The sequence below is a fragment of the Macadamia integrifolia genome, chromosome 13, assembly GCF_013358625.1.
Source record: "Macadamia integrifolia cultivar HAES 741 chromosome 13, SCU_Mint_v3, whole genome shotgun sequence".
NCBI classification, from domain to species: domain Eukaryota; kingdom Viridiplantae; phylum Streptophyta; class Magnoliopsida; order Proteales; family Proteaceae; genus Macadamia; species Macadamia integrifolia.
The window spans coordinates 2320288-2347248 of NC_056569.1; the positions used below are offsets into that span (position 1 = coordinate 2320288).

The 26961-nt window shown below is 38.9% G+C and overlaps 2 protein-coding genes and 2 pseudogenes across 3 annotated transcripts in view; all 4 read right to left on the bottom strand.

Annotated features, from left to right (window-relative positions):
• On the bottom strand, nt 1-3116 carry LOC122059383 (annotated as a pseudogene).
• On the bottom strand, nt 2673-6322 carry LOC122059793 (annotated as a pseudogene).
• A 6646-nt stretch (nt 6323-12968) lies between these two features.
• Nucleotides 12969-16364, bottom strand: LOC122059229 (cationic amino acid transporter 1-like). Of its 2 annotated transcripts, none has more exons than XM_042621914.1 (3): nt 16219-16364; nt 14885-15330; nt 12969-14669 (listed from the first exon to the last, which is right to left on the bottom strand). In XM_042621914.1, exons 2-3 carry the CDS (start codon nt 15297-15299, stop codon nt 13288-13290), a joined length of 1797 nt encoding a protein of 598 aa, XP_042477848.1. In that variant the 5' UTR covers nt 15300-15330; nt 16219-16364; the 3' UTR covers nt 12969-13287. The 2 variants fall into 2 exon arrangements, with proteins under 2 accessions (XP_042477848.1, XP_042477849.1); XM_042621915.1 differs by lacking the exon at nt 16219-16364 and adding an exon at nt 16027-16175.
• Nucleotides 16365-21568: 5204 nt separating this feature from the next.
• Nucleotides 21569-26961, bottom strand: part of LOC122059995 (cation-chloride cotransporter 1) — a 17513-nt gene continuing 12120 nt past the window's right edge. Inside the window, exons 9-10 of the mRNA XM_042623111.1 lie at nt 23843-24004; nt 21569-22893 (exon numbers count right to left, since the gene is read on the bottom strand). Of these exons, the coding sequence (XP_042479045.1) occupies nt 21803-22893; nt 23843-24004 (1253 nt within the window). The 3' untranslated portion in view covers nt 21569-21802. The remainder of the gene's footprint in view (nt 22894-23842; nt 24005-26961) is intronic.

The following is a 26961-nucleotide window of genomic DNA, read 5'->3' on the forward strand; positions in this document are numbered from 1 at the left end:
TTTTTGGGGGGTGGGTGTGGGGGGCTGGTTTTTTTAAGGACCAGTATTTCACAGTTATGAGCTCAACTCTTCTTGTGGTCAATCCATAAAAGAAAAAATATTATTATTATTACTGGAATAAACAAATTCTAATGATAAAATAGGCCACCCCTGCCCTGCCTGCCCTGTGCCCAGTAGTGCTCTGGGCTGTAATATCTCAACCTGACCAAGGGCTGGGTTAGATTTTAAAAACCCAGCCTAACCCGGTCATAAACAAAATTGTGTTAAAATTTCTTATGTACTTCAATACATTGTTCAGTAGCCTCTGCAATTTACTCCCTTACTGCATCATAAGAGGCAAGAAACCCAAAGAACAGACAGTACAGCAACAAAGCACCAAACTGCATGTATGACTTCACTTACATCTCCTCTGATACTACCTTTGTGTTTCCCTCTTCAATCTTTGTAGATGTGGTATTCTGGACCCTCTTCTTGGTCAATTCCTTTGCAGTATCATAGGATGCATGAAGCCCAAACAAGAAATAGTAAACCAAGAGCAATGCAGACCAGATTCCTAACCTAATGAATGAGTCCTTATCAATTGAACCCAGGAGGAAGATGTTAATAGCAATTAAAGCTGATGGCAACCATGGCACCAATGGCACCCCCCACAGCTTTGGTTCCCTTGCTTTTGGAACAAACAAACTCAACGCAAGGGTTGCCAAGAACCAAATTGGCACAGTAATCGCATATCCGATCCATCCAGTGCTACTTATACCCCAGTAAGCAGCAGTGGCAATTGAGGATCCAATAATGAGGGTCAAGCAAAGAATCAATATGTTCCTGTGCACTAGTTTCGTCACCCCACTTGCATAGTAGCGGCAGACAAGAAGTGCGACGGCAACCATTGTAAAGATGAAGAGTGTGGAGATGGAGACTAGGTTGGAGAGGATACCAAGGCTGGTGCAGAAGGAAATAATGGCTATAGCAATAAGCACAGTTATCGTGGCATTAATAGGGGCCCCAGTTTTTTCATGGACTTGACCAAACCATGGAGGAACCATGTGAGTACGAGCAATGTGGGTCAGATACCGTGCCTGACCGACGGCCATGGCTAGTAAGGCAGTGATCATGCCCTTCAATGCTCCGGCTGCAACAAGATACTTAGCCCAATTCATCCCAACCCCTTGGAATGCTACCGAAAAAAGGAGCATCAGCATCTATCTGAGTGTATGGCTGCATTAGGCACAGTGTAATGGCAAATAAACAATAAGCAATTGTAGTAATCAACATTGATTCAACTAGCCCCATTGGGATATCCCGGACGGGGTTCTTAGTTTCCTCCACCATTGTAGCCACCGCATCAAACCCAACATAGGCGAAGAATAAAACCGCCGAGGCCTTAAAGACACCTCGGGCACCATGGGGTGTAAATGGGGTTAAGTTCTTGGTGTTAGCTTTAGTGAGCCCTGCAATAATGATGAAGAGGATAACAATGATATGGATGATGGTGGCAACGTAGTTGAAGCGGGATGAGCCCTTGATACTGATAATAGAAAGAATACAGATGACGGTGACGATAACCACAGAAATGGCGTCAAGATGACCATAGTCTTCACCAAGTTTGTCTTGGACATTGATGCAAAAATCATTGGGGCTATGGTTGCAGAGGGTGGCAAAGTAGGAAGTCCATGACCTGGCCACAGCAGCTCCTCCGATGACATAATCAAAGAGGATGTTTCCGGCAGCGATGAAAGCTACGAAGTCACCTAGCTCCACTCTGAGGTATGCAAAGGATCCACCTGTGTGTCATGCAAATTAGTGTTGTAGAACCTCCTTTAGGTACCATCCTATCTGAGCCCAGATTGGTAGATACACACCCACTATGACTCTATAGTGCTTGTTGGCCATTGCTACTGAAAATGAGCAAAGACAAAGTAATTCCCACCTTTTATTTACATGTGCCACCTTCTTTGGCTTAGCCATGGCTTTGTGATTTTGAGACAGGATCAGCATTAGCTGGGAAATCAAGGGCTGTATGTGAAATTGGGATAGAATCAACTTGACTCTATAATCAACCTGAACTGGGATTCCAGGGCTAATTTATTACTACCCCCACAACATTTTCAATTCACAAATTTCAGTTTATACATGGATTCTGGAATTTAAGCTCTCATCAAAGTCTGGGAATCTCAGAATCTGCAGCTAAACCAATGTGAAACCCTGAAGTGAGTGTGTGTTTCCTAAGGACACAACGGTTCTTCCCTGGATTGTTCAATTGGTGAAGAGCTAAGATGAAATAGAGGAACTACCTACACTTGGGGTTCTCAGGTAACCCATTTCCTCCCATTAATTTTTTTCTCAGAAATGTAGCATGCAAGAAGATGTCGACCCAATCCTCCACTGTGTTGGGCGTTCAATGCCAACAGAGACATTAACAGGTTTTCCAGGTTGTGCTACATCTAAAAACAATCCCTAACCAGGAAGAGCAACTCAACAAAGTAAAAGAGGTTACCTGCAACTGGAATTTCCACAGCAAACTCTGTGTAGCAAAACACAGAAAGCATGGCAGAGATTCCGGAGACAACGTAAGAGAGAACAACGGCAGGTCCCACAACTTCTTTCGCTTCGAGACCGGTGATAACGAAGATTCCAGCGCCGATGACGGCGCCGATGCCAAACCAGATGAGGTCCTACCATGAGAGGAGCTTCTTCATCTCGTGTTGACTCCGACCCTTCACCTCGGTCAACTCGGTGTGATCCAAGGACCGACTTAGCGCTTGGACCTTCAATCTCATCCCTGTCTCGCTTAAGGCTCTGCCATAGCTGCTCCAACTCTCGAAGGACTCCTCAGGAAGGAAATCGTCCTTTGTGCACGAACACCCTCTACGCTTCACTGCTCCTCCTTCACTATTACCGCTGCTTCCACCCATTTCGCCTTTTGAATCCAATTCAATTGTGAAACCTGAATCAAAGAATGACAACAAAAATTAGAATTTGCAGAATCGCAGAGAGGAAAAAAGAAATGAAATAACCAAAACAGATTTAATCCGTAAGTTCAGAGATTTTCCCTTTAAGGTTCAGAAAACGAAACTTAAAAAACTTTGGAAAATGAGCAGCAGAACTGGGAAAATCAAATGGAGCGTTTCACTCTTAAGACTCAAGAACGCAATTTTAAAATTTCGAGGGAAAAAAAGGGCACCTGGTCGCGTTCCCCTCCGCCCTCCCCCAGGGAACTATGAAATGATAACCCTACCCCGGACCCGGGCGGGATATCCATGCCCCACTATGGTTTTAAAACTCAGATCGAATTGGTATTGATATTCAGGGGTGCCAATTGGTCGGGCTGGGTCGGTCTCAGTCGGGCTTAATCGGGCTTGACCACTTAAAAGCCTTGCACCGTGAACGTCCGTTTAAGTAAATGGGCCTAGCTTTGGGGGACATGGTACGGTTAATAATTGGGCTGGTTGGTCTCGGGCTTTAATCGGGCTACCATAAATAGGTCTTAACCAGGCTATAGACCTATTTAACTTTAAACGGGTTTTAAACGAGTCATTTTTTAAATTGTTCCATTAAATGTGCTTGAAGAGGAATACCAAAAAAATGAGGCAAAGATGGGCATAGCAAAGAAAAAGATCCAATAGTTAAAATGAATTAAGACAAAGATACACAAAGTAACTAAATTACTAAGTACTCGATCTTTAATCCACAAAACTCAAATCAATTAAACTGTGCCTACATAACTCAAGTTTAGTAAGTTCAAATCAATTAAACTATGCATAAAAAAGATGAATATTCATATAACAATTACTACCATCTCAATTGTACATATCACATACCCTTAGGACTAAATACAAATAGTATTAAAGAAAAAAAGATAAAATACAAGTAGTATTAAAGGGGTCTGGTTAGGTTGGGCTTAAAGGAGTCGGTTTAAATCGGGCTTGTAAATGTATCGGGCCAGTCAGGCACCCGTCGAGTTAGGTGGCTACACCGTGTACTACCTATTTAAGCCCGACATGTTTATTAATCGGACCGGTCTAGGTTGGGGCCATAAACTTAACGGGCTTGGTCTGGCCTACCAGTGCGGGCTTGGAATTGACACCCCTATTGATATTGATCGACCTAATTCCAATCGTGGTTTGAGAACTCGTATTGGAAATGGTAACAATCAAGACCAATATCGATTCGGATCGGTCAAGATCGAACAAAAGTACCATTGATTTCAATTAAAAAATTATTTTTTTCTACTATTTTACCCCTTATCTGTATCATCAATACCATATTCAAGAATCAGGATCTAATATGATTCAATTCCTCAAAGCATCATCCTTTTGGCACTGTATGATAACGCTAGAAACAGTTTTTCACGTTTTTTGAAACAAAAACGGAATTTTTGGTGTTTGATAAACTTGTTTCTCGAAACGTTTTTTGCAGACATAATGCCACTAAAAAAACCCAATAACCACATCGGATGCCCTAGAAAGGAGAGAGGGTTCGGTTGTCTCTTTTTAAGTTAAAATAGTTGAGAGAGATCTATCGGGCACAATAACATTTTTTTTTCTCGTAAATTCGTTTCTAAAAACGACAAAACAAGTTTGACTTCTTTCACCAAAATCGTTTCTAGAATTATAAATAGACATAAATTTTGATTTATGTTTCTAGAAACGGGTGAAATGGAACAACTTTATCAAATGCTTTTTAGGCGATTTCTCCGTTTCTGGGAACAAGAAAACGCAAAAAAAGCAAAAACGAAACATTGTCAAACGGCCAAAGATAAAAATGTAATAAAATAATGATTTTATTGAAAAACAAGGGTAAATTTGTTCGGAAAAAATCAAACTACAAAAGAAAAATAACATCCAAATTTAAAAAAGAGTAAGGGCCCATTTGATATTGTTTCTACTGTTTTTGTGTTTCTGTGTCTGGAAACAAGAGAAACAGTTTTTCCTGTTTTTATTCTAAGAAAAAAAAAATTTCACCTAGAAAAAGTGTTTGATTTTTTCGTTTCAAGAAACGTTTTCAGTAGATTGGAAAGTATATATAAACTTTAGTTGAATTAGATGTTTGGCTACCCATTTTCCCATGTCAAAGTTGTAATGATTCATACAAGCACGAAGCAAAACTCTCAAAACCATATCATTTGGCTGAATTGGCATATCCTCTATCAAATTCCTTGCCTCTCTTAGGTGCCCTGCTCGGCCAAGCAGATCAGCGATGCATCCATAGTGTTGAAGCTTGGGCTTTACATTGTATACTCTCCTCATAAGCTTAAAACACATCAAATTCATTAGAACTCCAATGAATGTGATACCATCAGGCTTGACAGAAAGCCTCCCCATCTCCATGAAAAGGTCAAAAGCCAACTCACCTAGGCTTCGAATTGACAACCCATTGTTCATTCGTTCCAGTGACCCACACCTTTCTCTTCTAGATTTTCAAACACCCACATAGCATCTTTTATGCTCCCACACTTGAAGTACATGTCTATGAGGGCAACCCCAAGTTTTTCATCTACAGGAAACATGTTCTTCTCCATGTCATTATGTATTGATATCCCTTCATTGATCTGTCCTAATGCAGCTGCTGCAGAAAGAGTGATTACCATAGTAGCATGATCATGAGTTAAATTCTTTGCAGTTTGCATCTCTAAAAAGAGCTTTAAGGCTTCCGCACTGAACCCATTTTGAACATACCCTCCCATCACGGAATTCCAATCAATAACATCTCTCTTTGGCATTTCGTCAAACAAACTCCGAGCCTTGTTGATATTACCAAACTTGGCAAATCCGTCTATCATGATTACCCAACTGACGTCGTCCCTGATGGGCATCCGATCAAATAATTCTCGGGCAGTTGCACTTGACTAAGCCATCAATGATCAAATTCCAAAAGTCAAGTCTCTTTCAGGCATTTGATTAAACAAAACCCAAGCCCATCTCTGGATTGTGCAAACCCATGAATCATCAAATTCCTATCCTCCATAGGCATTTTATCGAACAATTCCGCAGTAAAATCCGTCAACCCATTCTTAACATATCCATCAATCATCGAGTTCCATGACACTGAGTCCCGCTCAGTCATCGAGAGCTTGAAGATGATCTCAGCCCTAAACTCGCAGAAAGCTTGAAGACGATCTCAACATAAGACTTGTAGAGAGCTTAAAGACGATCCAACAAAATACTTGTAGATCGAGAATTGGTCTCAACTGATATTGATCCGATACGGCCGATACTTGAAACCATGGGGCTACCTAACCCCAAAAAAATAAAAAAGAAGTTAGTTTATCTAAAGCAGAATAATTTCATAAAGTGATTGAAAAATCTGCCACGGAAATCCCATCCATTATCCCTGCTAAAGGTGTCAATTGAGAATTGAAACTGGCCATTTAAAACAGAATTGATTTAAAACAAATCAGTTCAGTTTTATTTCAAAATTTAGAATTTTTTTCTCGGTTCCACTCACTGTCTGTATGCGGGATGGGCACCAAGACATAATTTTGATGGGGCCCACCCATTTTCTCTCTCTCCTTTTTTTTGGTTAACCAAGGTGTCCGAGCCAGCTTACGCGCACCTCGACTAATCCTCCCTTGGATAGACTAGCACAGCAATTCACCGCCATAATCTTCAATTAAATCGTAGATGCACAGATGGAGAATTGAATCTGAGACTGTGCGCCTAATCCATACAATCCTCAGTTCGCCCTAACCATCTGGGCAACCCATTTTCTCTCTTCTCGAACTCCCTATTCAGCCATTTGTAACATGAGTTTCTCATACATCTGAACCAATAATCGGGTGTCGTGTGATAACCCGCTCTTTTTGTTTTCTAATGTTGTAATCGTTGTGGATTATAAATTCTACAGAAATTTATATTCAGCTCCCTTCACATTTGCCCTTATTACATCCATCCCTCATTTATTATATTTACCCTTGTATTATTATATCCACCCCTTGCATTTTTTTTTTCTAATATTTTAATCATTGTGGATGATAAATTCTAGGGAAATTTACATTCACCTCTCTTCGCATTTGCCCTTATTACATTCATCTCTCGTGTTTCGTTTATTACAAATAAGTCCACCCAAACCTAAAGCTGAGAGAGGTGTTAGTTCTAAAATGAAAAAGACTATTTTACCTCTATGATATCTTGACCTAAAGTATCATAAATTTAAAGACTATTTTACCCTTATTTCATCTATCCTAAAATCCCAAAATTGATCTCGAAAATTAGCTATTGCCCCTTCCATCCCTTAACAATTCTTTAAGCCCTCATCCACAGAAAGATCTCAACGCCTAATATTCGCATAAGACTGTCGTTTCAGTTGAGTTTGACTTCAGAATACCTTGAATTGAAGTACAAACCTGTAGAAAGAGGGAACTAGAAACCCTAGGAAGAGAAGCCATGGATGAGTGAGAAGAGAACGAGAAACCCTATGAAGAGAAGGAGAAGAGAGTGAGAGTATTACGTGACTTATTATTATTATTATAGTAAATGGATACAAGAAGTTGTAATTGAGTGGGATTAGTGGAAGTCGTGGGAAGTTATAGGAGTGTGGATTGCTAACTATTATCCTGTCTATTTAACTAAGAAATAATAAAAGAGGTACGATTGAATCCCTAAATTATCTCTAAGACAGAGATAAGCTTCCTTATCCAAGCCAAATGCCATTGGCTTAGTCTGTAAGGCCAAACTCATTTTCCTACATTTTTTTCTTATTTTTTCTATTTTTTTATTTTCTCTTCCTATTTTCTCTCATCTCCTTATTTGTGCATGTAACAAATGATATTAGAGCAGTAGATCCTCGGCCCAACCCGTGCGCGGAAGGGACGACTTGGTGCCAGAGTGAGATCCGCTAAGAAATGACTACCTGTCGCCAGGCAGAAACCCTGGAGCAGAGTAAGAGCCGCCTAAAATGGGCTACCTAATCTGGAGTGGGCCGCCGTGGACGTCAGGTTCGGAAGCGTGGTGGTATGTTATGATCCCATATCAGTTTATGGGGGTTGATCCCATATCAGTTTTCTATGGAAATTGATGCGGGTCCCCTCACCTTGTAAGTCAGTTTATGGGGTTGCGTTCTTCTAGGACCGTAATAGTGGTATCAGAACCAAGGATTAGAGAAAGGGTCGGGAACTTGGAGAGCGTTGTGCGTCAAAGACAAGGAAGAAGAAGAAGAAGAAGAAGAAGAATATGAAGACGATGGAAAAGAAGAAGATGAAGACAACAAAGAACAAGAAGAAAAAAATGTCTTTCAAAAAGACGTCTTTTAAAGAGATTTCATTCTCAACAATAAGAGTGGCACATCGTAAGATGATAATTCTAACTTCATTAAATGAAATATTCCATATTAAGATATGAGATCCTGGTGAAATTATTATATTTTATTTTATTTTATAGTCCTTGAGGACAAGGACATTTGAAGGAGGAAGAAATGTTACGTGACTTATTATTATTATTATGGGTAGTTATAGTAAATGGGTATAAGAAATTGTAATTGAGTGGGATTAGTGGAAATCGTGGAAAGTTGTAAAGTGTGGATTGCTAACTGTTATCATGTCTATTTATTTACCAAGAGATAATGAAATAGGAACGATTGAATCCATAAATTGTCTCTAAGACAGAGATAGGCTTCCTTATCCAAGCAGCTAGGAAATATTGCCAGAAAAAGGAATAAAGAGTACAGAGGAAAACCATAGAGAGGATGCCTCATTCATTGCTAGGAGGCCGGAGTGAAATTCTTGGTGATTTTTCATTCATTGTACGTGGGGTTATATACGTGAGGTTACAATCAAAAGATCCCTTTGATCAAGGGGTAGAGATACAAAATTAAAGAAAAATAATTGTTGTACACAATAGAAAGATTGTATCGATTTTAAATAGGTAGGAGAGTTATTATCTCAATCTTCTCAAATACAGAGACATCATTTCAATCTCAAATTGGGAGACTAGTGACTCCAACTAGGACTTCTCCCAATAAGTCCACGTAAGAGGAATCCGTTAGCATCCTTGGGGGAAATGGCTGCCATAATCAGAGACCCTAGAAAAAGGGCCCAGGTCTGGCTGGGAACCTTCAACAGAAGTTGCAAGAGCATATGATGTTGACGCTTGGAGGATTAGAGGCAAGGACGCCAAGGTGAACTTCTCAGAAGAGATGTCCGCAACAACTCAGAAACGCACTGTGAAGTCAAACCCTCATAAGCTGGTACCAAAAGCGAACATGACATTTAGAAACCAGAATCTTGACCAAGATTATGGGGTTCTCAATTGGAGGAGAAAGTCGATTGGCAATACATGATTTCACCGGAGAAGACAGAGTTGCAGGTAGGCTAAGAAGATAAGAGAAGGTTGAAGACAATAGAAAAGGGTAATGTGGGCATTAATCAAAATATGGTTCCACTTAACCTATCAAAACTCAAATGCCTCTCAATGTGTTAAGTTGAGTGGGTTTATTTGTAATAAATGAAATAAGAAGGGTTGATAAGGGCAAATGTAAGGGGAGGTGGATATAAATTTCCCTAAATTATATTGCAACAACCGATCGATTGGTTAAATTTATATTTGTTGATACCTTTTATCCTTTTTGTAGGTCTACTAATGAATCTCTCTAGCATTTATTTATTTTCTCTTGCTTCTTTTCTAAAAATATTTCGGTTGTGGGGCCATTAGGATTATGCAGAGAATATTTTCGATCTTCTTTCTTAGCAGTTTTTTTTTAATATTTAGTTTCTTCCTCATCTGTCTAAAATTGATTTGTGTTTTTTCTATTACTATGTATCAGAGCAAGCTATTATCTTGGGCACCATGTTAAGAGGTAAATCATGAGTTGAAAGAAGCTAAATCATGATACTTTGACAATGAAGATGGCTGTATCAAATTGAAGGATAAGTCCTTTCAAAGCATGGAAGAAAGATGTAGTGATGGTGATTAACATTTAATGCCCACTCGACTTTCTCCTATGCACGCTTTCTAAGACAGTTTGAATGGCTCTTTTTGAACGACTGTATTATCGTTCTATTTCAACAGTTATATTTTAATGGTTTTTTTTTTCTTTCCAATGGCTACTTCTCCTTTTCCCTATAAATATTTGTATCATGAACATAAGGGGAGGAGAAGAATTTGGGTCCAAGGTAACCTCTCATGGTGAGTGAGTCCAATTTAAGTTTCAAGTTCTCTCATGATTGAGTGAGTTCCACACATGGGTTGAGTTAAGTGATCCTCTTTGACTCTTGGGTGAAGTGGTCTTTGGAAACCCTTGTAATCTTTTACTTGGTTTCTTATTTTGGCAATAATTTTTTTATATTTTTGTTAATTTATTTTTAGCTTCTTCACCTGTTCGACGTTTTGATTAACCATGGTAATCCAAAGGAAAAAAGGTGGATTAAGGCTATATTTAATATGTGCTCATTCTGAGAATGTACATTTTTATTCTCATAATATAAAATACATTTTAATTAAAAATAGAAATATTCTTTGGATAAATATTTGATTAAAATGATTTTCTGGTTATGGAATACTCAAACATTTCATCAAACACCTCATGCACAAAATTTCTTGATCATTTGTAGTTCATACTTCATACCCTATTATAGTGTCCCTGTCATGGTTTTAAATACCGGTCTCATATCGGCCCTATCAGATCAGTAGGGGTGTCAATTCCAAGTCTACACTGGTAGGCCCGATCGAACCCAATATGTTTATGGCCTGACCTAGACCGATCCGATTAATAAACGTGTTGGTCTTGAGCCCGACACATTTATAAACAGATAGTATACAGTGCAGCCACCTAGCCTGACGGGAACCTGACCGGCCCGACACATTTATAAACTCGATTTGAACCGACTTCTTTAAGCCTGACCTAGTCCGACCCCTTTAATACTACTTGTATTTTCTTAATTGTTTTTAATACTATTTGTATTTAGTGCTAAGGCTATGTGATATGTACAATTGAGATTATAGTAATTGTTATATGAACATTCATATTTTTTATGCATAGTTTAATTGATTTGAGTTTCGTGGGTTAAAAATTAAGTACCTTAGTAATTTAGTTATTTTGCAATCTTTGACTTAATCCATTTTAACTATGGAATCTTTTTCTTTGCTATGTCCATCTTTGCCTTATTTTATTGGTATTCCTCTTCAAGCACATTTAAAAAACCAACTTTAAAGAGGACCCGTTTAAAGTTCATTTAAAGTTAAATAAGTTTATAATCCGGTTAAGGCTCGTTTATGGTAGTTCGATGAAAGCCTAAGACCGACCATCCCGATTATTAACCATACCATGTCCGTGCTAGCTAAGCCCGTTTAGTTAAACAGGCATTCACAGTACAGCCCAAGAAATTGGCCGAGCTCGACTAGCCCGATCGAGACCTGCCCGGCCCAATGGCTTGACAACCCTATAGATCTGTATCGGATGAGACCAATCCCCAATCTCTAATCGATCTGGATCGATTATCTGTATCATTTCAGGGGAAAAATAGTAAACAATTAGTACTTAAAAAAAAAAAAAAAAAAAAGAAGACAAAACCGATCGATACCCACCGAACCGGATCGGTATGCCCGTCCCCTAAATTCTTGGTCCTGTCCATGCGACTCTGTCATTGATCTCTTCGCTTTACTTCTATAACTAAATGTTTAAAAGAAGGGGCAAGTAATCTCTCTATAGCCACGTGGGAAAAAGATCCAACACCGACCACCAAAAACACTTATAGTTTAGGAAATGAAAAGGCAATTCATGATTCTAAAAGTATCGGTATTAAATGAATCCATATTGATTTGGCAAGTCTTCGATTATGATACTTGATCGATGTTGTATTAATTGAGCGATACAAATTAGGGGAAAAAAGCCATAGAATCATTTTTCTTTGAAGGGAAAGTAGGGGGTATTTCTATCTGATATAGGTGATCTGATATCGATCTATTTCAATATCATAATTGTTTTGGAAACGACCAATACCCGTTTTGATACCATTCTCCAAGCCATGAAAAACATCCAGTGCACTTCTAGCTTGTGGGAACCAAAAATGCATAAGTTAGCTGTGTCTTATCCATGGTTTAAAGTGTCTTTGATACAATATGATATGATCATGGTTTTAAGTATCTCCGATACCGATACGATACCCTCCGATACGTATCTTAAATTTAGCCGATCGATACGATACACATCGATACGATACATGAAATTTTTAAAATCCTTTCGTATCGATATATATCCTACAATACATACCGATATGCATCAATACACTACCAATACACATTGATACGATACGATATGCCTCGATACGACTATGAAAATTATAAAATTGAAGTAAAATGTACGTTTCGATATGTATTGGTACGTATCGGTGAATATCGGTATGTATCGATCAGTACGTATCGGTATATATTGGCATGTATCGATGAGTATCGATATATATCAGTACGTATCGGTGAGTATCGGTATATACCGATACAGTGCGCTATGGTCATATAATGACCAAGATGGGTAATTTTTCAAAAAAACACGATTTTTTTAAGTGTTTTTGTTCCAAAGTTGCTGTCAGCCATATTTCTCTCTAACTAAAGTGGAAATCAAGGTTGGGAACAAGGATTTTACATTTATGGGACAACTACAAACCTTGAATTCTTAGTATGATACCCTCAATTTAGTGTTTATGTATAATACATGTTATCAATAGCTTTTTTTAACAAACTCTTTATGCAAAAGTGTTTAAAAAAAATATTTCCTATCCATTTATGTGTGTATCTTTAGCGTATTTTATTGTATCTCCGATACTATACGATATTCTCCGATACGTATCTTAATTTTGGCCGACCGATACGGCGACCGATACCGATACTTTAATCCTTGGATATGATACATTTCGATACATATCTTAAATTTAGCTGACCAATATCAATACATTAATCCTTAATCTTATCACTGCAAATGAATTATGTTGTGGGGTTGTTTGCTAATTCAATCAGTAACCTTTTATTTATTATACAAATGGGTGAATCCTAATTCAAACACATTACAGCCTAACGGAATGATTCATATTCTGAATTCTAATTAATCAAATACAATATTTCAATCCTAACACACAATATTTCAATCCTAACAGAACAAATAATCTTGTAATTAACTGTAACATATATCCATGTCTGCCACCCATTGAGAATTCATGGATCCCTCTCCATCTTCTTTAGTAGTTTAGGAGTCCCTGCAATCTTTTTGCTTACTCCCTTGCTGCATCATATGATGGATGGAGCCCAAAGAACAAATAGTACAACAACAACAGACCCCATGTACTGTATGTATATATGACTTCACTTACACATCCTCTGCTACTACCTTTGTGTTTCCTTCTTCAATCTTATTAGATGTGGTATTCTGGACCCTCGTCGCGGCCATCTCCTTTGCATTATCATAAGATGCATGAAGCCCAAAGAAGAGATAGTAAACCAAGAGCAATGCAGTCCAAGCTCCAAACCTAACGAATGAGTCTTTATCAATTGAACCGAGGAGGAAGATGTTAATAGCAATTGAAGCTGATGGCATCCATGGCACCAGTGGCACCCCCCACAGTTTTGGTTCCCTTGCTTTTGGAACAAACAAGCACAATGCAGCGGTGGCCAAAAACCATATTGGCACAGTAATCGCGTACCCGATCCATCCATTGGAGCCTAAAGCCCAGTAAGTGGCAGTAGCAATTGAGGATCCAATAATGAGGATCAAGCAAAGAATGAGTAAGTTCCTGTGCTGTGGTTTTGTCACCCCAGTTGCATAGTAACGGCGGACAAGAAGTGCAACGGCAACCATCATGAAGATGAAAAGTGTGGAGATGGAGAGGAGGTTGGAGAGGATGCCAAGGCTGGTGAAGAAGCCAATGATGGCTGTAGCAAGAAGCATGACTATAGTAGCATTAACAGGAGTCCCAGTCTTTTCATGGACTTGAGCAAACCAAGGGGACACCATGTGAGTACGAGCAATGTGGGTCAGATACCGTGCCTGACCGACGGCACTGACTAGCAAGACTGTGGTCATACCCTTCAATGCTCCAGCAGCAACAATATACTTAGCCCAGTTCATCCCAACAGCTGAAAATGCTACCGAAAAAGGAGCATCAGCATCTATCTGACCATATGGCTGCATTAGGCACAATGTGATGGCAAGTGCGCAATAAGCAATTGTAGTGATCGACATTGATCCAATCAGCCCAATTGGGATATCCCGGGCAGGGTTCTTAGTTTCCTCAGCCATTGTAGCCACTGCATCGAACCCAACATAAGCAAAGAATAAAACCGCCGAGGCCTTGAAGACGCCTCGAGTACCAAAGGGCATAAATGGTTTGTAATTCTTGGTATTAGCCTTGGTGAGCCCTGCAATAACGATGAAGAGAATGACGAGGACATGGATGATGGAGGCAATGTAGTTGAAGCGGGATGAACCCTTGGTACTGAGGATAGCAAGAACACAAATGATAGAGACGACAACCACGGCAATGGGGTCGAGATGGCCATAATCTTCGCCGAGTTTATCTGGGATATTAATGCGGAAATCATTAGGGCTATGGTTGGAGAGGGTGGCAAAGTAGGAAGTCCACGCCCTAGACACAGCAGCTGCTCCGATGACATATTCAAGGAGGATGTTGCCCGCGGCGATGAAAGCTACAAAGTCACCTAGCTCCACCCTGAGGTATGCAAAGGATCCACCTGTGTAACAATGCAAATTAGTGTTGTAGAACTCTCTTATAGTAGTTCATCCTACTTGAGCCAAGATTGTTAGTACTGAGAAAGGATCAGAATTCGCTGGGAATTTAAGGGATGTATGTGAATTGGGGATAGAATCATCTTGACTCTGAATTTAACCTCAACTGGGATTCAATGGCTAACCAAGAAGAGCAATTCAGCAAAATAGAAGAGGTTACCTGCAACAGGAATTTCTACAGCAAACTCTGTGTAGCAGAATACAGAGAGCATGGCTGAGATTCCAGAGACCACGAAAGAGAGAACAACGGCAGGTCCAGCATCAGTTTTCGCCTCAAGACCGGTGAGAACGAAGACTCCAGCACCGATGACGGCACCAATACCAAACCAGATGAGATCCCACCATGAGAGAGTCTTCTTCATCTCATTTTGACTCTGACCCTTCACCTCGTTCAACTCGGTCTGATCCAGAGATCGAGCCAGGACTCGGTCCTTCAATCTCATCCCTGTCTCGCTTAAGGCTCTGCCATAGTTACCCCAGCTCTGGAAGGACTCCTCAGGGAGGAAATCTCCCTTTGTGCATGAACACCCTCTACGCTTCATTGCTCCTCCGCTATTACCGCTGCTGGCACCCATTTCGCCTTTGAATCTAATTCAACTGTGAAGCCTGAAGCAACGAAAAAAAAATAAAAAAAATAGAATCTGTACATTTGCAGAGAGAAAAAAAAATGAATTTACCAAACAGATTTAATTCATAAGTCCAGAGATTTCCCCTTTAAGATTCCACGAACAAAATATGAAAAACTTTGGAACATGAGCTGCGGAGCTGGGATTTGAAAATCAAATAAGAGAAACGAAAACAAAGTAGAGGAAAAAAAAAAAAAAAAATCACAGTTTAACAAAGATCCAGAGGAAAGAGAGTCGAAATTAGCTCTATCCATGGAACCAAGATTCAGAAAAACAAAGTTTTAAAACAGACAAGGAACTAGCAGAATAAATGAGGAAGAAAAAAAAAAAAAAACATTCTCATTATTGAGAGGTCATGACTCTCCTTGTGCCTATTTATCCATATAAATTAATAAAAAGCTGCAATCTTTCTAAGGTTGAAGAAGAGGAGAATCTCAGCAAACAACGACATAGCAGATCCCAAAGAAACAGAGCAGTATCCTCTGTTCGGCAAAGAACTCTATATATATAAATAAGTACAAAAACAAGTCCGTTCGATACAAAACCAGGAGCAACCAATAATTATAGCTCCATTAAAACATCTAACAACATTGCTCAATCACGGAACTTCAATAAAAAAATCAATAAAGGGTTGCAGGAGAAGAAATTTCAGATTCAGTTAGAGAATCTCCATTACTTTTTAACAGATTCATTCAAAGAAAAGATAATAAGAAGAAGAAGAACTTAGCCAAGCCGGACAGAACACAGTCAAGTCAAACTGCTTAAATTGAAGGGTGAGAAAAGGAAAATCAAACTACAAAAGAGAGATCCAGAATCCAAATTTGAACAAGGATGAATTGTTTCACATTGAAGTTGCACAAGCTTCAACCTTTTCTTCTTTCTGGCGATGGGGCATAGCCGGCGGTAAGACAAGTCTCTCAAACCGGACGGTCTGGTCGGCGAAGATTTCCGCGGGAAATGACAGACCTCTTAGCCTTTCTTTATTAAGGAATTTTACGAAACCGTATATTGCCCCAAATTAAGCTTCTTATTTTTTTTTAGTAAGATATCGCCCTAAATAAAGCTAAGACTAAAAACTTGCATTGCTCTAAAATGGGTTGGACCTATATATAGGTTTTGTCCATTTTAATTTAGGTCCATGCTTTCACATGCAACGGCGCAACCCGAAATTGTAAAATGAATTTAGGGTTGTCAATTGAGGATGTATCTATGTGCAACGTTAATGTTGTTCCATTATGATCTAGTGGTCATGGAATTGAATTGAAAAATAATTTCCCCGTGAAGCAAGGTAAGGTTGTTTATTGTCAGTTTTTTATCAAATTGGCTTAACCGACTCTTAGTGGATGTTACAAGGTTGTTAATAGTTAGATTTTAGTTATATATAATATTGTTGAAGGAAAAAATGCTACTATAATATTGCGAACGTCTAGATACATGGGAAAATAGAGTTAGGACATGAATATCTTTTCATAGCCTAGTTTCCACGTCACACCAATGGTAAGGTGGAGAATAGTATCATTCACATTGCCCAGACCCCACATGATCAGGTAAGAAAGAGAAAAAAAAAATCATGTGAGAGGGGAGATAGTACATTAGTTTCATATTTTCCCTTGCAAAATCCCCTCCCTCTCCTGTCCATTCCTCACTCCCATGCTATCCCATCCTCTACCCTGTGCGCCCAACCCCCCCCCCCCCCCCAACCCCCACCACACACTTATTTTTCACCCACGCCACAATAAGTTTTAAATGAGTAAATATGTGAAATTTTATCTTCTTTGATTTTCCACCAACTGTCATTTCCCGCTTGACTTGGATCTTCTTGAATTTGGCTTTGCCGAAGAGGACGAAAACATGAGACCCAAGTCAAGCGGAGAATGGCAGGATAGTTTCCAAAGGATTTGTCAATTGGCAAATCAAAGAGGAAAAAAGGATCACATATTTATGGGTTGAAATCGTCTGTAATTCTGATTTGGTACAATTTCGTAAAATACTACCTTGAGGGAGTGACACATGTATTGATACCAATGCAATAGTCCAGATCCGGTACAACTAATAAAACCTTAAATCAGTGAAGAGTCATTTAAATCAGATCTGAACCATTGCATTGGTATCAATACACGTGTCTCCCCTTGAAGGTGGTATTTCACGGAATTGTACCATATCCGAATTACAGATGATTTTTTTTCCCATATTTATGCATTTAGACATGAGAGACAAGAGGTTTTTCTTTCAGCTTTTCAATTTTGGAATTAAATATGGTTGATTGTGTTTCATTGGAGAGCAATTTAGACAAGGAAGATACAAGTTCGGAAGCTACTGAGGCCAAGGATTTAGGGAATGGTATCGGTATCAATATTTACCAATACTGATTTAGATCGGATTTGATCAATGGGTATCGGCTGATTTTGCCCTTACTTTTTATGAAAAGTATTAATTTTTTATTATTTTACCCCTAAAATGATTCGGATCGATCAAGGATTGTTTTCAGCCAATACCTATTCGATACGACCAATCCCAGACTGATACTGGAAACCATGGCTGAGGCTCCTCTAGATAAAGAGTTGATTGGGGAGAAATTGAAAGAGAATCATTCATCATCTAACTTTCCATCTCCCATTCAAGACTAAAACATGGGGGTAATCCATCAACCCCCAACTTTTCTGTTCAATTAGGGGAAAATGACAAATTGGCTGAAATTGATGGTAAGCAGCTTTTCAGTCATTTAGAGTTCGATTATGATGATGACTCTAGTCATGATGTCTTTAGAATTCTAAATACCCTGGACATTAGAAGCGTTTTATGGAAGAGTTATCACATAAAAAAATGCTTTGCACTATCTTTGCCCTCGCGATTGAGCAATTTAACTTATCCAACATATTTTTCTCCATATTTTATTTTAGGATTCTGTGATTTGAATGCTCTTGTGTAGAAGATGCAGCCATTATGATATATTACAAATATTAAGTTTTTTGGGATTTTTTTTTTTCACTCCTCTATCAGCCTGTCCCATTGTCTAGTGATTCCCTCTCCACCGCAATGAGCGATGAGTGCTGACCTCTTTTTCCATACTTCCGTAATCATCTCGCCACGATTTTTCTAATTTCCTTGAAAATTCTGCCAAAACCCACAAGGCCACATACTCAGCCGACTATTACTGGAGCATTATTTGACAATTTGAATTGTGATTGAGAATGGGAGATTAATTGATTGAGCTTCTTCTGTTCCAGTCCCAGTCCCAGTCCCAGACTACATCTTAAAGTCCTGGAGCCACACAAAAATTGAAACCGTAACATATGTGACTGCCTTGACTTTTATTCCCAACACTTCCATGGTTTGAGAAAGTTGGATGGAATCGGTGGAGAATTAACAGAGGAATCTCTGGGGTAGGTAAGGGGTATTTGGGAATTGCGGGTCATGGAAGGGGGAGAGAGAGGGAGTTGGCGAAAGAGGCTAAAGCTTCTCTCCATAGAGCACAGGGATCAGATAGTAATCCTACAACTGAGAAGATCAGGGCACACATCTCAAGATCACCCCAATTGTGAGATCACTCTATGATCTATGGGTTTTATGGAGAGGAATCCTATCCTGGCGAAGTGAGGAGAGAAGGAGTGTGGGAGTAACCATAGTGGTGGGGGCAGCAGGTGGGGGACGATAGTTAGGGTGGAGAAAGCCAAGGCTAGGACAGGGTCGTGAGAGATTTGCAAAGTGAGGGATGGGGGGAGAGCATGGTTTTAGGCGAAGTATGAGATCAGGTATTGGCCAACCTGAAAACCGATATGATATTAGCATGGATCGATATTGGATCATTCTAATTGGATAGAAATACCCTATATTTTATTAAAAAGAAAAATTTTCAACAATTTTACCCCTGCTTCATACTGTTCTATTGATATCATATCAACTAAGTATCAAGATCGGGAATATGCAAAACCCCAGTACGAATTGCTTGATATAGGAAATCTAACACCAATACTTAGAACCATGAACGATAGAGAAATGGTTAGCAATGACGATACAACATGGAGCAGAGGGAAGGGAACATCTACCAAAAAAAAAAGAGGGGAGGGAACTGGAAAGAGAGCAATAGAAGGGGTGGATAAGGAAGGGAAAAATTGGAATTATGGAAAAATAAAGAATCTTAAGTGTAACATTATTGTAACATGAATTTCCTTAAAAGTAATATTAGTAAATTGTGAGGAACCTAATTCATGAAATTTCAAATTTTATTTACCCCCTTTTTATTTTTCTTATTTCTTTGACGAAGGAGGATTTCCATTTTTTTTCCCCACTATGCTGATGTTGAGTCTCAGTCCACCGCTTGGTGCTTTGTAACCCAACCTGAGAATAGGCCATATCTGTTCGTGCCGATTCTACTTCGTTTTCGGTTGAATCTAGTCGATTCCGATTAATTTAAGGAGAATCTGATTAATATCTTATTGGAATCAAAATAGAACCTTTTGAATCCTCTTTATTAGCTCCAGATCCATTTCAAATATAGTTTCAGATTGTTTCCCTCACTGGAAGGTGAATTATGATATCAAACCCCAAATCCTTTGTTATATTCTATAGTTGGAACTAACAGAGCTATAGTTTTCATATCGATTTATTCTCACTTTAATGTCTACATATACTTGAGGAGTTCTCTCCATCTAATACCTTAAAGTTTTTTGTTTGACCCTCCAATATAGGGTATCAGAAGAGCCCAAATTCTTCTGTTATTTGTCTACGTATAAAGTCAGATACACTAAATTTACTTTTTTAAGAGTTTTTATGAAAGTTAGAAAGTGATTCTTGTCCGGGGGGAGCGTACCTCATTTATTTTTTTCCAAAATAAAATAACAAAGTAAATAATAATTAAAAGAAATTGGTCTCTCTCTCAAACAAGAAAGAATAATCTATTGAAAACTAGAAGGCTTTATCTAAAGAGAAAAATATCCCCATATTTCTCTTTGGGAAATGATAGAGGTATCTGTCTACCGTTTACAATTTACATGCTGCTTCTTTTTTTTTTTTTTTTTTTTTTTTGGTGGGGTGAGGGTGGGGAGGGGGGTGGTGTTGGTTTAGGGATCGTAGGGGTGTTTACATGCTTGGTAGACAGTCTAGGTCCATTGAACCCCATCCGTGGAGACAGTTGTGGCTTTATGCGTATACACATGGGATGTTATTGAGGGGGTGTCTTTAGTTCCACATCAACTAGGAAAAATGATTTTGAGCTATTGAGTCCAGATCCTCTCTGACGAGTCCAACACCTTGGTGCACATCAAACGACTCAGAGGACCCAGACACCCCTAGGTCTACCTAGTCGTCCGATGTGCATAAGAACCTTACCTAGCCATTTCTCCGAACCATACCAAATTATCGACTTGATACAGTTTTGATACTGAAAATCCAATCGAATACGATTTTGATTCTCCTTTTTGTTTCCTGCACCTGAAACCAAAACAGTACCAAAATTTTCCAAAACCGTACCACAATTGACACCCTTAGCTCTGTCCATTGTAATGGTTTTTGGCTCGATTCGTTGAGCCAGCTAGAGAAAGTAATCCTTTCTAGTACTTGCCTTTTATTTGGTGATCACTAAAGTGTTTTGACAGCTTCCCAGAATCTTCAAAGTTCTGGAGTTATAAAAATATGTTTATGATGTAATTAGAGACAGCCCAGGTGTATCCTTAGCTCATTTGCTCCTGCCTTTAGAATCTAGACTTTGGGCAACAACTATGTTTATCTATACAGAAATCTGATCTTAAGCGTCAAAGCTGAGAGCCTGAAGATGTGGAGGCAATGGATCTAGCTTTGGATTACACTGGGCGGTGCTTTTCTTCTCATATTTGAAAGTAGAACAATCATATTTCTATCAGTGACAGTGGGAACTGTAGAACAATCAGTATAGGGAATTATTATGTAAATTATAAAAGAGATCAAGATAATGAAAATCACTGGCCAGTAAAGGGAAAGCCCCAAAAAGAATACACAAATTTTCGGGAATCGTGGGATATTAACTGCTTTCCTGGCTGATGATTTGGTGGGTGAAGCCTTTGCCTTGGGTGCTGCTTGTGTTTTATGAGAATCGGTAAAATTTGTGAGGTTCCCAACACAATAAACTACAAACGGCTACGTAGAGATAGGGAGGAGAAAAGTGAAAATAACTGCTTACAAGCAAGAAAAGTGTATTTCTCTCCATCCCCAACCTCCCAAAAAAAAAAAAAAAAGACATGAAATGAAGAGCAAAAAGGACTACATTTGAACAAATAAACAAATGACTTACAAAAATGTTAGGGTATGTGGACAAAGATGAAGACAACAGCTCAGCAAGAGAAGAGGGGAAAAAAAGAATGAATTAAACATATGAACTACAAAAATTTTCAAAAAGAATAAAAAAATATATGAACAAGAAGAAAAGGAAATACAGCAAGAAGGCCAAAAAAGGAAAAGAAATTGAAATATTCCTGCTGCTATGTGAAGAGGGTTACAACATCTCTACGGTATCCCCTTACTATCAACAGCCTCGGTACATTATGTACCAACAGATCCATGTACTCCATGTAAAAGTAAGCAGGGTGATTCAATGGAGGTGGGGGAAGGCTCACAAAAACCACCGCTGCCATCCTTGAGTATCTTAGTATTGTTGAATTCAGCTTCAAAGTAGTGTAAAGGAATTTCTCTACCTGCTGCTCATTAACAACAACAGCCTTCCCATCAGCCATCAGAGGAGTCCCTTCCGTCTGAGCCTTCTCCTTCATCTCTCCTAAGTAGGCTGCTATTCGTTTCTGGGCCCCAGTGAATCCCTCCATTGAATCATCTTGCCGTGCACCATCCTCTACATGGGCCTCCCATGACTTCATTGTAATGACTATCACCTCAGCCTGCATCCGGAGATCATATAGGAACTTCTTGACATCAGCCTTGAGCTCCTCTGCATCTGCATCCTCCTCAGCAATGCAGAAGACCTGAATCTTGCAGCTTTCAAAGCTCTCCTTTGTAAGCAGAAGCTGAGAGAGAAGCAACATGAGACCACCATCCCTTACAATCCAGTACAAGTCAATGGTACCATACTGTCTCTGGTACTCATTGGGCCACTCATCAAGCCCCTTGACAATAACAACTGCCTTATTGGCAATAATGCAGTCATTGATGATGCTGACAAAGGTGGCTGGGATCTGAGTTAGATTCTCCCGACGCCATATCTCTGGATATCTCATCACCACAATATTGGGCTTGAGGTTGCCAAGGCCCATGGTCTGGACAATCCCACGGAAACCATCAGAGATGCTGGGGGCAACCACAATCTCTGCTACACCCTCACAGCGTTTATACTCAATATAGGTGCTAAGCTGCCGACAGGCAGCCTTGGCATCCTCAGCACACTCATGGTAATCCCCATCATGAATCGCGACAAAGATAGACATACCTCGCCCTTTCTTTTTCATACAATTAGCAAAGTCAGCAAGCTTTGGATGGCAGGGGACATTATCTGGAAGCTTCCCCCATGGCCTACAGAATATGAGAGGGATTGGATACCAGTTCTTCGGGTGAACTTGGTCAGCTGCGAAGTATAATCCTTGAGGTTAGTTGCCAGAAGTCAGATAGAAAGTCAACAAATCAATAAATTATGATAACAATAAGTTGGCAAGGAAAAGTAACCAGGAAACTGTTTGCATAAATGTGATACATAAGCATCTTCATGGGCCCCAAGTCAACTGACAAATGTGTCACCACTTGGAACACACTGCACTAAACTGCTGGAAATTCATTTTCCTGATTGCTCTGAAGCATGCCTTTTCCTTATTAGGAAGGGAAAGGGTGGAAAAGGAATGGGAAAAAGGCCTGAAAGTTTTGGAACTAGGTTTAAATATCACAGGCAGCCATGTATCATGTACTGGAGTAAAATCACTGCTTCCCAGCTCCTAGGTCTTAATTCACTGATAAACTGTTTTGTTCTGAGGTTAGCAGTCAGTTTCAGCAGTAATTGAAATGATAATTGCCCTGAAGAATAAATGATATCCAACAGGCAGCAGGATGCTTATATCCTTACAGAATGGCAACAAAGTATGATTGACCTACCATCTACTTGAGGCGCATGATAGGGAGCAGTAGTGCAACCCATTACCCAGCTCTGCAGTACCCCACAAAGTCAAAATATAATATACATGATACTGGAATGAACCACAGGTTCCCTAATTGCACCACCAGAAAAACAGTGGCAACTTCCTCAAGGCATAAGAACCTTTGTATAGTGATTAAATTTCACTCAACTCCTTCAAATAGTTTTTCCCCTTTTCATAGACTAGCACCCAACTACAAATCCAACACACAGGTCATATCATGGGGAAAAAATATCACCAGCTAAAAATTCTCTAACTAAACCATAAAAAAATCTTACTTAAATTCTACCAAAGAGTTTTCCTTTTCAGATCAAAACCGAAGCATATGCTACAATAAATACCCATTTAGTTGGGAGGCCTAGTCAAACTGAGTTGAGTATGGTACGATACCTCCCAATGACCGGAGACTGCGAAGGGCTAATTGGAAATATGCACTCTTGAAACCATCACCCCAGTCCCCTGCCTTCCCCTTTAAGCACACATAATAATATATAAGGCTGGCAAGGGCAAGAGACACCACTGTGAATGACCACGAGATCAAGAACATGATCACTGCACCAATCACAAAAGTAGCAGGTAAATATGGCTCTTAAATTAACATTTTCATACACTGCAATTTATAGTTAAAAATGATTAAGCAATAATGATTCTGAACCAAAGAAACAAAACCATATAGATTATCATTCCAATGAACTCTTTTGCTGCTTATTTGGGATAAGAAAAAATGCACGTAAAATTAAATCAGGGCGGTCTCCATCTGAGAGATCTACTAGGCAACCAAAAATATAAGGGGAAAATTCAAATTAAAAAGAAAAGTTATGATCTCTATTGGCCCCACTCCTTTTGACACATTTTAGCATGTCCCCATTCCCATACCATTTTTTTTTTTTTTTTTTTTTGACATATACCTACTTATCTTCAGTTATGCCAGGGGGTGGATCTTACTCCTCAAAACATACCCATCCATAACCAAAACCATCCATGGATATTGATTGCATAATCCCAACCATCCAAGAAAATCACTTGGCAGTCAATCTGAAAGAATGGCAGTCTGGATTGTCACAGCCCTTTTAATCAATCATGGGCATCGAATTCAGACCAGGTGCATCTGGACTTTCAGATGTAGTCAGATGTAGTTGGGCTTGAGTTGAGGCCTCAAGAGACAGGATCAAACCAGAGTCGAAGAATATGTGATGCAACTTATATTTTATGTGTAACTATTTGGAAGTATATATACAATTATATGATTTCTCTTACAACTTAGATTATACAATTATAGTGTTTAAATTACTTCCCAATTATATGATATTTAAAACACTATAATTGTATATATACTTCCAAATAAAATCAAATTACTATGAGTTTCAACTGAATGAATAAAAAATTCCAGCCTGCACAGCTGGATAATTGGGTGCCATTGATGCCCTGACCTGGGATCAAACTCCAGTAGCATCAGTATATCAACTACCTGCATTACCAACCTTCCCACATAGTAACCCAGATATTTAAAGATTAACAAAAATATTTTGCATGAAACTCATCCCAACATGTTTTCAGCTCAATTTGAAATATGAAATAAGCCAAAGATGACCATATCCCAGCCAACCAAACCCAAACCAGGTTAGATTGTCTTTAAGAAAACCAAACCTGCATTGGATTCAGATTGATAAATCGATTGGTGGGTTGAGTTGGTGTCGGTTGTCAATCCAACCGATCCAAGTTGCAAATCATGTGTTGCAAAATGATAAGATTTGAAGTCCTTCAGTTCTCATGTTAACTTGATTTTATCTTATGCATCCATCCAACCCAACATGGCTCAATCATGCAAACAAGTTCAAGATTCGCAGTGGGACCAACTTATTTCTTCGGTTGGTTCAGCTTACAAGTTGATTTTTTATGCAGATAAATAAGAAAAAAATGTGCCTATTTTAGTGGAAATGAGCTTTGGGTTGGGTTACATATGGGTTTTCATTGTCATGGGCCACTTTAATAGGACCTAAAATAAGGGTAGGACTTGGGAATAAGGGATTTACTTCATTAGGATTTTCAAGTTGGAGTTCTAGTTAGAATAGGAGTTGTTTAAGTCTTTTATTGTCAAGTAAGTAGTTAGTTTGATTACTAGTTGGTTTAGGCTATTTCTAGGTCATGTTAGGACTTGGGCGTGAAAGTTTGAAAGGCCATATATATCTATGTAGCCAGCCATTTAGGAGCACAAATTTATGAAATAAAGATATTCAGGTTTTTTCTTCTTTTTTTTTTTTTAGCTCTGTAGATTCAATGCTTACTGCTGTGGATTCAGTTGTGTTATTTGGTGGATTCCTTAGCGGAAGAGTGAATTCTCTTCACTGGTTTTTGGTGGATTCCAAAACAACTGGTTAGGTGGATTATTGTCCCATTATCCTATTATCCTATCTGTTCTTCTATCTCCCCTCTTTTTTTTTTCTTCGTATCATTCAAGCAATTCAAGGTCAGAATTCTTATCTCTATTCCTGTAGCTCTATTGTCCTACTAGAACTTTCATATTCAGTTTTGTTTTCTAGATCAGTTCTAGTTGCTGACTTGATATTGGTGATTCTAATATATTCGAGTTTGATTTGTCTTCTTGTTCTCAGATATCAATTTCTGCTTCAAAACCCGGAACTTTTAATTGAATACTGATTTGCAAGTTCAAGCAAATTCTGTTTGATTTCAATCCTGATTATTTGGCTAAATCTGATCTCAGTTTAGTGCTAAATCCCCTGTTTGGATCCCTAATTCAACTCTTTTTGAATTCCTACAAATCCCTAATCGACTCTATTCTTGAGTTTTCCTAGTTGCAGTAGGATTTCTGATCCAACCATCAGAATTGGATCAAACTTTGAAGACCTTAAATACCTAGTGTGAGTGACCCCTTGGTTACGGTTTCAAGCACATCAGAACTGTTCTGCTCAAGCTATTAACATTTCTCTGTTTCTGGTTCTTATTCTTATAACTATTGATCCTGTTTGAGCCAAATTCCAACAGGTCCCCGGTTCGAGTATTGACCTCATAATTTTTCAGTTCATTACATCAGCCTCACTCTTTTTTTTTTTTTTTTTTTCTTCCTTGTCTCTTTTTAAATTGATAATTTTGGACTCAGATCAATCCAAAACCAACCAAACCACCCTAGTTCAACCCCCTTTTCCAGTAGAATATATTGAATGATGCATCTGAAACACCAGTGTGGACAACATTATTTGTTGCACATAAGCTTTCTGTATGGTTGGCCCATCAATTCGAGCGGGCACATCAAGTTTCCCCCCATACTAAGACATATAAATAAAAAGACAAATACCTGATTTTTTTTTTTATGGCTAAACAGATTCTGTCCAGAAATCTATTAATATTTTTTACCATTGGAGAATAATAAACTTTAAATATAAAAAGATCAGAGATTAAAAAAAAAAAAATTTGGATTTTCAGATAGAAAATAACCACTCAATGGAGATAGGATATTTCTCTGCATCCCTTCCCTCCCCTCCCCTCCCCCC

Bases quoted from the DNA above. Each gene is read 5' to 3' on its own strand.
- LOC122059229 (XM_042621914.1), bottom strand. From the start codon at position 15,299: ATGGGTGCCAGCAGCGGTAATAGCGGAGGAGCAATGAAGCGTAGAGGG. The intron at 14,670-14,884 runs GTAACCTCTTCT...ATTGTTACACAG, and splicing joins TGTAGAAATTCCTGTTGCAG to GTGGATCCTTTGCATACCTC.